The sequence below is a fragment of the Aythya ferina genome, assembly GCF_964211825.1.
Source record: "Aythya ferina genome assembly, chromosome: 1".
Lineage (NCBI taxonomy): Eukaryota > Metazoa > Chordata > Aves > Anseriformes > Anatidae > Aythya > Aythya ferina.
The window spans coordinates 126,289,480-126,305,093 of record NC_140296.1 but is presented as its reverse complement, the minus strand read 5'-3'; the positions used below and the strand labels follow the sequence as shown (position 1 = coordinate 126,305,093).

The 15,614-nt window shown below is 43.0% G+C and overlaps 1 protein-coding gene across 2 annotated transcripts; it reads right to left on the bottom strand.

Moving 5' to 3' along the window:
• Positions 1–6,160: 6,160 nt before the first annotated feature.
• On the bottom strand, positions 6,161–15,515 carry FOXM1 (forkhead box M1). 2 transcript variants are annotated; one of them, XM_084507300.1, is made up of 9 exons: positions 15,409–15,515; positions 13,841–14,434; positions 12,585–12,733; positions 12,160–12,381; positions 11,608–11,736; positions 10,979–11,023; positions 9,962–10,037; positions 9,329–9,510; positions 6,161–8,261 (listed from the first exon to the last, which is right to left on the bottom strand). In XM_084507300.1, the coding sequence occupies exons 2-9, from the start codon at positions 14,385–14,387 to the stop codon at positions 7,209–7,211; spliced, it is 2,403 nt and encodes an 800-aa protein (XP_084363426.1). In that variant the 5' UTR covers positions 14,388–14,434; positions 15,409–15,515; the 3' UTR covers positions 6,161–7,208. The 2 variants fall into 2 exon arrangements, with proteins under 2 accessions (XP_084363426.1, XP_084363427.1); XM_084507301.1 differs by having other exon boundaries at positions 9,962–10,034.
• Positions 15,516–15,614: the final 99 nt, after the last annotated feature.

The following is a 15,614-nucleotide window of genomic DNA, read 5'->3' as shown; positions in this document are numbered from 1 at the left end:
CTGCTGTCTTGACAATGCCAGACACAATTCCTTCTCTCGTTATCTGTATGTGTATGAGAAGCTAGGCAGACAAAACTTTAACTGCCCTGAAGAAAATCTTTTCAAAACAGAAGCTTAAAGTAGAAAACACATGTTGGTAATTCTGGACAGATTATACTGCAGAGGTCATATAATTACACCTAAATCAAGTGTTTCAGAGATTAACAATATACAGCCATTATCCAAAATAGAAATTGCAATTGCAATTGGAATTTCATACTGTTCTATGATCCAAAATAATATTGTGCATAGACAAGCATGTGATGTCAGAATCCTGGAATTCCAAGTTTTTAAAAAAATGCAATTAATCATTGTGCTCTATTTAATGACTTCTCACAAACTTTGAGGCATGGAACTGAATCTGCTTTGCATAATCTTTTGCTTGTTATTTTGTATTGGTAAACTGTGTATCAAGCTATCTGTCATACACATTTTTCCAATAAAAGTTGTAATTGAAAATCAAGAACCAATGTGTCATCTGAACCGCAGCAATTACCACAGTGGCTGGTATGGTGCCATGTTTTGGATTTAGGAGAAAAATAATACTGATAACAGTATGATGTTTTATTTGTTGAGCAGTATTTACATTAAAACAAGGACTTTTCAGTTTACTACCCTATCAGCAATGGAGGGTGGGGGTGCACAAGAAAATGTGAAGGGAAACAACCTAGACAGTTGTCCCAAACTGTCCAATTCCATAACATATAAGGTCATGCTGAACAAGTAAACTTGTGGTATTTGGCCAGGGGAGCTGCCATTGCTCAGGGACTGTCTGGGCATCAGTCAGAATACACTTGTTTTGTATATTCGATGATGATGATGATTATTATTATCCCTTCCTTTTCTGTCCTATTAAACTGTCTTTATCTCAACCAATGAGTTTTCTTTTTTTTTTTTTTTTTTTTTGGTTGTGTGGTGCTTAGCTGCCTGTCACATTAAACCACAACTTAGATAGTTCTGTGTGGAGCTAGGAGGCAGACCACTGTCTATGTCATTGTCCCATTGTCTATGTCATTGATGAAGATATTGAAAAGCACCAGTCCCAAGACAGACTCCTGAGAGACACCACTCATCATTGATCTCCACCTGGACATAGAACCATTGACCACTATTCTCTCTGTGTGGCCATCAAGCTAATTCCTTATCCACCGGATGGTCCACCCTTTAAATCCGTACCTTTTCAATTTAGAGATTAGGATGTCATGTGGGACCACGTCAAAAGCCTTACAGAAGTCCACATAGATGACATCAGTTGGTCTTCCCTTGTTGACTGATGCAATCACTCCATCATAGAAGGCCACCGGATTGGTCAGGCATGATTTGCCTTTGGTGAAGCCATGCTGGCTGTCCTGGATCACACCCTGTTAAGGCATGTGCCTTAACATTGCCTCCAGGAGGATTCGTTCCACGATCTTGCCAGGCACAGAGTTGAGGCTCACTGCTCTGTAGTTCCCCACATCCTCCTCTCTACCCTTTTTAAAAATGGGAGCGATGTTTCCCTTTTTCCAGTCACTGGGGACTTCACATGACTGCCACGATTTTTCAAATATGATGGAGAGTGACTTGGTGACTACATCAGCCAATTCCTTCAGGACCCTGGGATGCCTGTCATCAGGCCCCATAGCTTTGCAGTTATTAAGTTGCGTCAGGAGGTCCCAAACTTGCTCTTTACTTACAGTTGGAAGGGACTCCACTCTCCCAGACCCCACCTAAAGGTTCAGAGACTCAAGAGATGTGGGAAATTTGACCACCACCACTGAAGACTGAGGCAAAGAAGTTTTTAAGTACCTCTGCCTTCTTCACATCTGTTGTTACCAGTTCACTATCTTTGTTTGTCCGATGTGGTACAGTCTTCTTAGACACATGCTTATAGATGACTTCAGGATGAGTTGTTCCATCGCCTTTCCAGGGATGGAGGTAATGTTGACTGGCCTGCAGTTTCCTAGGTCCTCCTTCTTTACCTTTTTGAAGACTGGAATGACAATGTCTTTCTTCCAGTCCTCAGGCCCCTTCCTCCTGATCTCCATGACCTTTCAAAGATTATGAAGAGTGGCCTAGCAATAACAATCTCCAGCTCTCTTAGCACTCATGGTGCATCCCATCTGGGCCCATGGATTTGTGGGTTTCAGATTTGCCTAAATGATCTCTAACCTGATCCTCCTTGACCAAGGGAAAGTCTTCCGTTCTCCAGGTTTTCTCTCTTTTCTCTAGGATCTGGGATTCCTGAGGGCTGGTCTTTGCAGCCCTTTGTCACAAGGGCACCTACCCCATTCAGCAGTGGACCCACATTTTTCCTCATCTTCCTTTTGCTACTGATGAGTTTGAAGAAGCCCTTCATGTTGTCCTTGATATCCCTTCCTAGATTTAATTCCATTTATGCAACAGCCTTCCTTGTTGTATCCCTGCATGCTTGTGTTCCTATATTCCTCCCATGTGGCCTGTCCCTTTTTCCACCTTCTGCACTATTCTTTCTTCTGAGTTTTACCAGTCTGCTCATTTGCCCATGCAGACCTCTTCCCACTTTGCTTGACTTCTCACCCATAAGGATGTACTGATTTTGGAGTAACTTTATATTAAAAAAATTAACTTTAACAGAGTTATTTTGTTGTTGTTGTTGTTGTTTATGATCAGGCATTTTCTTCCCATTTTCTCAGAGATAATTCCATTATCACAGTAGTTTGGTTTCACCTTACCTGTGAATGTAATAGGTGATCCTCCAGAGTTGACACACAACACCAGCACCTCAGCCTGCTTATTAACAGCTCAGAATCTCCTCAGGAAAGCAGTAACTCAACACAAGTAGTCAACAGTCTCCTGGGGTTGGAAACATCTCTTCTACAGGATAGTCTTCCATCTGTTTTCTAAGCACTGAGGATACTGGAATGCATCCTTCATGGCAGGCATACCTTAGTACTGCACTGAACTGTCACTGACTCTATCTTTATTTCTCCCTTTTTTACCTTTATCTCCATTGTCTGACTGACATGATATTTAGCAGTAGACCTGCAGTTCCCTTTGTGGATATCTGAATGTCATAAAAGTCAGCCAATAAATATTACACTAACTACATACATTACCCTTCTATTTGCCTTTGCAGGTAGTCACATACACAGCATGAGCACTAGATTTCAGCTAAAAACCCTGTTGCAAATCTTTCTCCCCTTTCTTTGGCAACAGAACATAAAATGATGAATGTGGAGGCTGTACAAGCTCACAATGCTTGTACAGGGAGGCTTCCAAGTTGTACCCCAGCAACAAAGCAGTTTCCCTGTCCCATTGTCACCTGGAGAAAGGTGGCACCATTTGTCAGTGGAAAAGAGAACTGGTTGCAATGCTGATGTCTCCTACCAGTTCAAAGAGTGCCAGGGCAAAAAGGTCATTTCTTCCCGTTTGCTCAGCCACGTCAAGTGGCCTTCAGGGAACCTCTGCTTACCAGGAGAGCAAAGGATCACCCACCTGGAACTGATGCTATTTCAAGGACAAGAGCATTTAATAATCAGCTAGGAATGTAATTTTTTGTTAGGTGGCTCTGGTATTAGTTACACATGTGCATCCTCTCAGTAGCAAGAAATGAGGTAAAAGTCAAACAGGATGGCTTGACAAGCTTTAAGCGTTGACAGCTGTGTAATGTGCACTGGCAGAAAGCATGCCACAAAGTGTGCCTCTCCTGCAGTCTCATGACTATGATCTTGCCTTCTTCCATCTGCATCTCTCCTTCTCACCAGGTCTAGATATAGGTTTATGGCTTTCTCCTCAGATTGGGCTCCCCTCCCTGAAGACAGATGTGTTGTGTGGCTTTGATGAGTTTTCACAGCAGTCTGTTACAATTTCCTTCTCAGAGGAGAATGATTTCAGTCAGGGCTGGAGGACATGAGCTCCTCACTAGAGGAAATTTATAGGTAAGAAGGAATTAAGACCTGCCCTCATAGGCAGTGTCAGCAAATCAATCATAAACAAAACACACATAGGCCTCTGACAGCCAACAATCATAGCCTTCAGCTTTGTTTCTTATTTCCTACCCAGAGGCGAGCAAACATCTGAGATTCAATCAGAAGTGATACAGCTTCAATATCTGAATCAATGACAAAACTTCTCTGGTCTGAGATCTACGTGGCAGGCTAGTAAAATATTTTTACTGTTGGCCTCAAAATGAGCAATCGCTTGTGCTAAGCAGACAGAAATGTAGATCAGGAAATACAATATTCCTCTCAAGAGAAGCTGAAATAATAACCAGTAAGAGCTGGAAATATCTGCTGAGAGCAAATAATCTGTAACAAATGCATGTAAGAGAACTGCAATTTTTAAAAACATGCACGTCTAAGTTTCTGCTCTTATGTTTACGGATGACAGAAGAAACAGAAATGTTGAGTGGAAATTGTTCTGCATTTAGAAAATACAGAAACTAGTCTGCTGGTGCTGTTCTGATGTTTCAGATTAAGTTTCTGTATTTCTGACCCACAGCATAGGGATTTACCCATCCACACCAGTAAAAAGTATATGATATAAAAGGAGGAGTCAAGTAACCAACTGTGATTTGGTAATGTCAAGATGGCCTGAATAATACTGGAAACGTCCTGATTACTTACCCAATGAGGACAGAAAAAACATAGTGCTGCTAGGAACAGGATAGCACAGCTGAGAATATGGGCAATAGGAATATTTGGCCCCTTTTCTAATTTCCTTCCCATGATTTACCCATTTAGAAAAAAATATATTTCAATCATTGCTGTAGGAATTAAGAGTAGTAATAGCATAGGATTATACTCAGTTCTTAAGTCCTTTGAGGATGTAGGCAGTGACAGCAGCAGCGGTTTACTACTACAAGTCTGCCTATTAAACACGTAGATGATAGAAAAAAGTAACTATGTTGAAGAAAATACAAGGAAAAGAACAGAGGTGGACTGTAAACCTATAGCTGTGTTTTTTGAAATAAGGATGTGCTAAAAGTCTTAAGAAATGTAAATTTATAAGAACTGAAGACAAACAGAAAACAATGACAACAGAAAATTGTCCAGTAGATTCTCACTAATCTAGACAGCACTTGTGTTGCCTGTGGTTGAAAACAAAAGCTTAAAAGAATTCATACAATGATTAGCTGTATTTGTATAACATTTAGATTAAAAACAAACAAACAAACAAACAAACAAAAAAAACCACAACTCTTTCAAAGAGGGAAAACAAAAATGAGATCCTGCACTGCAGGCATAAGCTAACTGTTGTCTAACAGAAGAAATTAAATCAAAACCAAACAAAAAACCTCAACACACTGATCCCCACAGATCTAGTTCTCTAGCCCACCAAAAACAGATTTGCTGCATGTTTTTTTTTTTTTTTTTTTTTTTTTAACAAAAAACAAAAACCCACATTTTGTACCACTTCATTGAACAAGACAGACCAGAGATCAGACAAATATTAAGCATTCCAAAACAGGGGATATAAACTAGTGCACTTTCCCTCAGCTTCTCTAGTGGAGCTGCTTTCTTGTGATACAGCAGTGAGTAAAATGCATTTAGTACGTGCTTGGCCTCTCTCTCTTCCTTTTTCTTTTTCCACCTTTTTGTGCTCTATGACTACTCAAAATATTTCTGCCCCCACCCTCAGTGCTTCAGATAGAACAAAGATTTCAAGAAACCACGTTGCCTAGGGGTGAAAGAAAATTTCATAACTTCCTGATGTTAGGCAGTGAGATATTTCCATGGACTATCATTGGCACAGTACCAAGGAAGCTCACTTAATTTTGTGGAATCATTTGAGGCAATGTGCTCCTAACCTCTTGTAAACATAGACCAATACATAAATTGAACAGTTTGCCCAGGTGATGGCTGTGGTTGCCTTGCCTGCTACTGAAACTATTTTATAAACAACCCTTGCTATCAAAGCATCACCTGTACATGAAAAGTTTCTTTTAAATACAAAGCAATACTAAACACATCCTCTTCTCATTGATCCTCTCCTCTCCCATAGCAATCTAGCCTTATTTCCAGAACTAAGATCCAGGGCATATGTCAGGCAAGCAAAATAAATAAATAAAATAAATAAATAAATAAAATTAACTGTTCATACCATCATCCAGCCTAAACATGCTACTAAAAGTGGCAGCAGTAAAGACAACACTCAACTGTGCTCCCAGAGAAACTTTATTGCATATGTAGATGCGTGAGCCATTATTTGACTGTAAGCAGAAGGATTAGGTCTTTTCCATACCAATTTCCTCTTTTGAAACGAGTTCTAGAGAACTGGGATGAGTCACCCTATTGCACTTAGAAACATAGCTTGTGCTTCCAGAGATCACTTTTCAGTGAAAATGTTGGCATTCACTTGCCAATATTGGTATTTTATTATTTTTTAAAAACATTTTTCAATTGATGATATAATGAGGACTAGTTTAACCATTCAATAAAAGCCCATCTTACTGCAACAGTGACTCTACCTAGTCCCCTAGGTTCTGTTTAACTTGGGTAGTCACTCAGTCACGTGTAGATGATTTTTCAGATCTGTGCGCCAGCAACATTCAAAACAGCCTAGGCCAATGGGTTTCTTAGGTCAAAGAAGAAAATAGTATTTTGGGCTCTCATCTAGAGTAGAAGAGTACAGGACAAGTGGGACACACGGACAAGACTAAGTCAAACCCTTTACCAGCCCAAATATTCCCATGATAATCCTACAAGAATAAAATTACTATTATAATTAAGAGCTAGTGTAAGGAATGTACAATATTTACAGCCATTAGAACTACACAAAAGATGCTAAATAAGAGGAGAACAAAGCAAAGGGAAATAAGGACAGAGCTAAGAGAAAGTTCTCAGGGCCTTTTCTATCGGACATAACTGAGGGGTATCTCTCTCTGATCCCTTGAGTAGCCAATTCCATTCAGGGTCTATCTAGATGTTTTCCCGAAAGAACCTCTCTAACCTGGTACTAAAGATGAGAGTCCTTGGAGAGAGGCTATCTTATCCCACATAAATAGTCTATTGCATCTCAAAAAGGGAGTTCATAGCAGCCAATGGGCCTGTCTCCCAGCTTAGCAGGAGTCAATAGTGCCCATTATTCCCATAAACAAGGGAATTAGTCAAAAGCAGACAGTCTTTTTAGACTATGTGAATAGATCTCAGAAGAGGAGAGTGCTTTCTATAATATCAAAATAAGCCAAATTCAGCCCTCTGGCCAGTTTACTTCAGTTCAGGTATGAGCTGAGACCAACTAATGTCCGTTCCTAGATTTTCATCCTCAAGACCAGGAAAGCTGATATCTAGAAGGATTTTGCTCAAACTGTCATTCATAGTGTCCAAGATCAGGCCCTCCATGAGTGACCGGTTTTCAGTAAAGCCAGAAGCTGGCAGTTCAACAGACAACTGCTTGGTAGATTCATTAGTAAAAGCTGGAGAGCTTGTGAGGGGGCCATGCACCATGTCACTTGAGTCTGCATTGAGCAGTTCCCGAGGGGACTCAAAGAGAGGATTTTTAAGGGGTGTGCTGTTAAAACCCAGCAAGTCCTGGTTCTCCTGGAGGGGCGCAAATGGCAACTGAAGGGTTCTCACTGGACTGAAATCCAGCTCATTACTTTCCTTGGCCAACGATGCAGACTTCCAGGGATCAAGGCCTCCTAGTGGGGGAGTAGCATTTTCTGGGACTTTGCTGGGAGTGGAAGAAACTGGCAATTTGTTGAACATCTCTTTGACTGGTGTTTTGAAAGGCCCCTCTTCCCCCTGCAGGCAGCTGAGCTGCGACACATTCTCTGGAGCCTGGCTTTCCTGCAGGAAGGGTAAGTCTGCCCCTAACCGGAAAGGGTCAAAGTCATTGCTCTCTGGCAAAATGAGGACAGGCTCTTCAGAGCAAGGCAGTGCTAGCTGCTGTTTCCTTCTGGATCTGCTCATTTCCCGCCTCTCACGTCTCTTTATAACTAACGTGTCAGAAAAACTCTTAGATGGTGACTTCAGTGCGGTGAAATGTTTCTTCTCAGTTGCAGCTGAGACTGGGAGGAACAAGGCTGGCTCTTCCTTTACAGTTAGGGTTGAGGCAAAGGGGGACAACCATTCATCCAGCTGTGAGACCTCCTCTTCTTTTATACAGCGAGTCTCAGGGAAAGAAGCCAATTCCTCACCGGGTTGGGAGCTGCTCTCCTTTAGAGAATGGGTTTGAGAAAATAGGCCTTCATCACATTGACTCTCTTCCTTGACAATAGCCACAGGCAAAGAGGATGACTCATCCATAGAGAGTGACATCTACAAAGAGACAAAAGTGATATGCAGTCAGTTAGCAAGAATCTAACCCATTTAAAATACAAGTGGCAGTGGAAGAAAAAAAAAAAGAAAGACTAGTAGTAAAGGACAGCAGAACAGGTAAAAGGAGAAAGAAATAGCAATAACAATGATCTTCCTGTGAAATTGATACAGAGGAGCCTACAGATCACAATGGGAAGGGTTTTAGCTAAGTGACTGGAAGTCATGCCCTTCAGAGTACTTCTGCAATGAGCAATTTCTAGAAGGACAGGCAGGAGAAGTGCCACATATTTATGGTTTTGATTCCTCCTTACATTACGTGCATATGCAATGACAAAATGAATGGGGACAGTTTTCCCAGAAACCAAGGAAAAAAGAAAGAAATGTTGAGGTTATTAGAAGAAAAAAACACAAGGAAGAGACAAATCACAGCAGGAGAGAATATAAAGCAACAGGAACAAGAAGGAAAACAAGATTAAGGTTAGAAAGGATGGAAAAGCTTGACAATGCCTAAGCATCCAAGACAGTGAGTCAGTAAGATGTGAAGAGTAAGCCCTGTTTAATAGCTGTTTTTTCTTCAGCCCAGAATAACTGAGAACTCCACAATTGGCAAATAGCAGATACTGAAAATCTCTGGGAAGAGTCTACGTGCAAGTAAATGCTCTTTCAAAAGCAGTGCCCTATATTTAGGCTGACTCTTCAGAGCTATGAAATTCGGAGTGCTTTAGGGGCAGAACAAAGCTATTTTTCCCATTCCTACTTACTCACATCTGAGCAGTAGGAAAAAGACAGTCTGGACCACGCAGTCCAGAGTGCCCACTCCTCCACTGAATTAAAGTAACGTCCTTAACAGCAAGTCAACTAGCAGTTAACACTGACCCTACAGACAGAAAAGGACAGCAAGGATCACCACTGGTTGGTTCCTAGCCATAAACTTGGAGGACCCAGTAAAGATACACAAAGGAACCATGTAAAGAACACAGTCCGTGGAAAACAGCAGCTATGGAGAAAACAAAATACAACACACCCCATTCCATCCCAGCCCCCCAAAAGCAAGAATTAAAAACAACCTTTGGTGCAATGCGCACGCGTTTATTGCACTGGAAGGTCTCTGAGCTGTTGAGGGATGCTCCCTGTGCCATGGATAGAGGAACCTTCATAGAAGGCTGCAACACAAGAGGCTGACTCACAGGAAACTGGATTGGAACCAGGTAGGAGTTGATGCGAGGAAGCAAAGGCTTCATCTTTCGGCCTGGAAGGGAAAAGAATGGATTTGTTAGCCTCCTGCCCTTCTTCTACCACCTCTGGAAAAATCAGATACCTAACAGAAAGTACTTCTAAATACCCCCAAATAACCATTTTATCAGAGACAGGTTCACCTGCCTTTTCTGTTAGTTTTGAGGATACAAATCCCCAGCCAGAAGGCCTGATGAAGAGGAAAATACAGCCTCTCATACAGATTCTAGTCCTCAAGTTGGGGAAATTCTACTCTCACTCAGTTTGAACACCCGGTTCCCTCCCATCCTCTTAGAGACTGTAGCTCTACCTTCAGCTCTAAACCTGACAGATGGGAGCAGCTGTAGGAAGTCTGTAAGCAGGCAAAGCTGGATAACAATCTCTACTTTATTCCTACGAGAACCTGGGAGAGTGCCTAAGATTTATGAGAATGGTTCTCTTTGGCCTCAGCTGATGTAGACACTTACGTGCATTCTGGGGTTCAGTTTTGCTGCTGCTGCTTCCCACGTTCTTCTGAAGATCTGGAACATGTCGCTTTTGCTGCTGTAGACATTGTAAAATAAGGAAGATGAGAGGAAGGAGGAAAAGATTTAAAGAGAAGAATTCATATTTATTCCGTTGTCTCATTCAGAACTGCAAATCCAGAAGCCTGTGCTGAGCTAATTACAGGAAAAGCAGCTGTTAGCACCCAGCAATCACGCTGTCTCTCTCTCTGCAACTCTTGCTGTTTTGTGGTCATGCCATCTCAAAGCTAGCTACCAGTCAAAAAAGAAGGAAATGGCATGAAATAGCTGATCCAGCTGTGTACTCTGCTGTAGAACTGACCTTGTTCCAGTGCCCTCAGTGCCTGAGGAAAGTTGAACAGCATACTTTTATTGTGTATTTGATTTCCATACAAACCGTAGACCTGAAGTTCAAGTGGAATATCAGAGGCAACACAGGAATCAGAGGTCAAAGCAGACAGAATGAGGGCCAGGACTGTAGTGGTAACAGAAAAGTGTCTTACTGGCTCATTGTAAATCCATCATTGTTAAAATTGCTGAATGCATGGACAGTAAATGGGTTTATCCTTCTAAGAGTCACAGTGCAGCTGGGTTCCAAATGAAACAAGGAGCACAGAGGGATCCCATTCTCTCTGGTTGTGAGACCCAGAACAGAGTGGGACTGCTGCCACAGATTAGGATTGTACCCAAACCCTGTCTTAGCTTTCTCTGAAGCCTGCTGGTGCCCACTGCATCCTATTTCAGCAGTAGATTTTTAGTTGCTCAAAGTTGTACAGCTCTAGCCAAGCTGTATAGAGACCATATCACCTGAAGGCAATCAACCTTTGGCTCAACACCTTTCCCCAGAAAGGGTGTGCACAGAGTGTATGACCAGGTGCAGCAGTGACCCAGTCCCCCCTCCCCAGATCCCTTGTCTTTTCCTTCAGTGACGGGCAAGAGGAGAATGGAAGCCCAAGCCCCGAGCCAGGGGGAAAGTCTTACTGATTCAGAGTGCTCAGGCGATGTTGGTGACCCCAAGTCCAGCGGCTGGTAGCAACAAGGCATTGAGAGGGAGAAAAAAAAATAAGAAAATAAGAGGAAGTTATCAACGAGAGGGGGGGAGGGAAATGGGACAGTTTAATCCTCGTATAATTCAAGCAAACCAGAGTAAATCTGCCCACCCACTGCAGAAAACACAAAAGACTAAACACACCTGTACCAGACCTGCAAGCTGTTTCTTCTATAGAAATGGTACTTCCTAGAATACCTGGCTGGGACAGCGGACAGTACAATTCCATCCTGTGGCTGTCTGTCAACACAAGAACTGCTAGCCCACTTCAGTGGAAAGCTTCTCACTAGAAGTTTGTTGCAGGCCCATGGAAACAGGTTGAACTAACTCACTTTTACTTTTGGTACACCACCCGAAGAATTAAATGCATCCCAGAAAAGCTCCAGCAGCAAAAGCCACGGCACTTTTTCTTTCAAATACAGTGTTCATCTGTTTGTCAGGACTGAGTCCAGCTTTTACAGAGAAGCTGATGTCAAAGTAGCTTAAATTTCCTTTTAAATTAAGGTGCCTGTCTAGTATGGACTGGATAGGCTGCTCCATTTTCTCTGCATGAGGCACTCACCTTAAACACTTGGTCCAACGTTAGGCAACGGTTGGCATCAGGGTGAATAGTCCAAAATGAGATTTTACCATTAGCAGATGTCTCACGGACAAACATATCATGAAGGGACAGGTTGTGCCGTATGGAGTTCTGAAGAAAAAGGAACAAGGGAGGGAAATTGAATAGCAGAAGTTTTGTTATCAGCACTGTAGGGCTTACTTCAGATGTGACCGCTCTGGCAGAGGAGACTCCATTTCAAAGTCCAGACAATGTGGACCTTCATATTCACTGCATACCCAGCCAACCTTACCATAAGTCTCTTACTCTCTTTACTCGAGAGCCCTATTCTTACTGCAACGATCAAACATCCCACCATCCTGCCTATGTAGCACAAGAAAAAGGATACAAGAAGTTGAAGGGGGAACACCTGGAATGAGAGAGTATTTGGGGTGGGATGTTTAAATTACTTTCCTTCTTGCTCTGCAGGCTGGGGAACAACTTTTCATTTTCACCCAGAAAGCTTATGACTGTACCACCCTGAGGCCCACAGCAACTTGAGGGCCTACTTGTTACCTTCCAACCTGGCTTAGCCACGTGTTTAAAATATGGGAAATGATCCTCAATCCAGGTATAGATGTCCTTTAGAGTCATACGCTTCCTCTCAGTGCTATTGATGGCAAACTGGATCATGGCCATGTATGAGTAAGGAGGTCGTTCTGATATCGAATCCTGCCATGAGGAGGAGGAGGAAGAAGAAGAGGTAGGAATGGCAACAGCAGCAGAATCTTCTTCAGTCTGAGACAGAAAAAACAATACATGAGTGCTCAAAGAGCTGACAAAAAGAGCTGGATACTCTGTCCTGCTATTCAAAATCAGTAAGAGGCAATATCAGGTTACTTAGAGTTGGTCACATCTAGTTCTTGCAAGTCTTCTAATCCACATGAATTGCATCCCTATCAAGAGTTTCAGTGCACACTATGTTGCCTTTGCCTGCTTACCTTGATTTTTTCCTGCAGAGGTATCTGGTTTTCTTTCTCCATATCTTGCTTCACAGAACAGGGACTTAGTCCATCAGTTCTCATCTTCCCCAGCCACTGGATGTTAGTGAGACTATTATCCAGCACAGAGCTCATTGTCTCGCCACTGCCTGTCGGGATAACAAGCCCATAACTCTGCTTACTCACAAGTAATCCTCTTCCTTCACCTTAATGCCAAATGGAAGGCGCTAATCACACTGCTCAAAAAGGTATCCCTGTGTCACGATAAGGACAAGATGATACTGCAAAGCTAAAGCTTCTTGTGCATATACCTTAAATTCCTGATTGCATGAGAATCTGCCCAATTCCTGAAAAAAGCTGAAGCCTTAAAAAAAAAAAAAAAAAAAAAAAAAAAAGACAAAACAAAACAATCAAACCAGACTATTGCTTTCAATCAAAACAGGACAGTGTTAACTCCAGTACTTCAAGAATTCAAGCATTTTCAGCTAAAAGATGAACCCATTAAGCAAAGGCCAAGGAAAGTGGTGGCATAAACCACTTTATGCCACCATAGAAAGAAAGAAAGACTAAGCACAAGACCCAAGTCAGAAGCTCCATGTTTTCAGGGTTTTTCAATAGCAACAATGGAAAACTACTGCAGTTTTATTGTTTCTAGTGAGTCTGTTTGTAACAATATATCTACTAACTAGAACAGTATGTGGGTTCCTGTCAGGCGGCAGGATAAAGTTTGCCATAGACAAAAGCTACATAGCTATTTTAAGTTACAAATATGATTTAAGCAGTGAGTCAAAGTAAAAACTATCCTATTTCTAACGTTTGCCCATCAACTTCATGTGACAGTCAAGAAAAAATGGACTTGCCACTTAGTTATGAAAGGATGGGAAACATTTCTCTTTCAGAGCTCCAGGCTCCTATGTTTTGTCACTGACTAGAGTACTTCATGCTTGTCTTGATTCCATCCATCACTTCTTTGCTTAGTATTTTGTTCTAATAGACTAGATTCCCTTAAACCAACCCCACTTCTTTTTCCCTTAGCACTAAAATTTTGCCTTGGTACACACCTTCATATGCCAGACCTGTCTCTTCCACCAAAAACATATCCACAGGGACCCTTCAGATTTCGCTACATATATACAGCTATTTTGTAAATAATTTAACAATTTACTGCATACTGAGATCCATTGTCCCACTCATTGTCCCACTTTGCACAACTTTGCCCATCTATCATGATGAAGGAAAGGGTAAGAGTTACATACTGGTGCTCTCCTGTTCCTGTGCAACCACAGAATCAACTCCTGAGTGCCAGGTCGTTGTCCCTCCTGCAAGCCCAGGTGTCTGCATGACATTCTTCTCTCTTACTTGACCATCAGCAGCCTTGATCGCTGCACCAGGTTTCTCTGAGGGGAGATGCTGCGACAGTCCTGAACCTGATGAACAAGAGGTGCCCCCACTGCTAATGAGAATGAACTTGTTGGGCCCATTATTTCCACATTCTTTTCCTTTTGCTGTAAGGGCTTCTATGATGCTCTGAATATCAGCATTTGCAGGGATGGCCACTACTTGTGTGTTGGGCATGGTAGGATGGTTGATTATTTTTATTCCTGTGGGGAATTTCTGCAGGCCAGAGTCCATTTTGTCTCTGCCTTGGCTGTCACGTTGGTCCTCTTGGCTGTGCTCCTGCTTAGATGTCTTTTGTCCCTGACCATCCTGCTCATCTCTTGCTGAAGTACTGGGTGCATCCTTCTGTGGAAGGGCCAGCTTCCGTCTTTTGAGAATTAAGGGCCTGCGAGGGCTGGTCCTCATTATTGATCCGTACAGTCACTCTCCATTGAAAACGGGAAGAATAAGTCCTGCAAAACAAAAGATATAACGTAAGAGTGAAGATGGCAGGAATAGAAAAGAAAGATGCAGCAAATTGCCACAGGCCTTCCACAGCGCATGTGTAATCACCAGTAATTACACTGCTAGGAAAAAAAAAAAAAAAAAGGAATTGAAAACTTTTAACAAGATTGACCAGGCTATGGGAAAATAGTACTGTAATTCTCGTAATTCTCTTATTCACATCTTGTGTAAGCAGGACAGGAGAGATATTTGCAAAGCAGATAATTTACATCAGAAGTTCAGAGTCATAGAGTACCTAACAGGGAAGGAAAGTACGTGTATCTGCTTTGCAGAAAGGGATGCTAAGACTTAGCTGTAAAGTGGTTTGATCAGCATCAGCCAGCAAGCTGGAGGGATGAGAAGCTGTAACACAGAAATAGCAGCCCTGATCCTTACATCTTATTGCTGTAAGCAGATCATGCAACATGAGAGAAAAGGGGATTTAGCAGATGGTGTAAGATTTGGGCAGCAGATTGCCCTGGACACCATAAGAGCACATAATAAAAGCAGCAGAGGCTAGATGCTTTGAAATAAGTGTGGAGTAAACGCTCCAGCTATTCCTGCTGTAGAATTCTGTAGCATCGGGCAACCTTGTCACAGGGCAGCATACGACTCAAATCCCAAAACCTTGAGATAAGAAACGATTTAGGTAAGATTTTAGATAAGAATTCTTAACGAAGATATTTGGCATCGGTGGATTTGACAGGGCCTGCCAGTAAGCAAGAAAACTGCCAGTAAGCCACCTGCGTGAGTTAAAAATAAATAATAAATAAATAAAATAGAGCCCCGGGGACAAAAAGCCGAGGCGGCGCCCAGCGTGGCGGGGCGCCGGGGCTGCCCGGCGGCCGAGCTGCGGCACCCAGGGCCCCGCTCCTCCCGGGGAGGCCTCACCCCCGCCCCGGGCACCCCCCTCTCCCTCCGTGGCCGGGCGGGCAGCACTCACCGCGGGGCAGGGCCGGAGTGGCGGAGGGAGCCCCGGCGGCGCTGCCAGCCCCGCGGCACCGCTCGGCTCGGCTCGGCTCGGCTCAGCTCCGGGTCCCCCGTTTGAATTTGGCGCCCGGCGGCTCGCGGCCGTCACGTGCCCGCCCGGGCCAATGAGGGGCCGCGCCCGGGCTGGCGGCGGGAGGCGGGGCCCGGCTGGGATCCGGA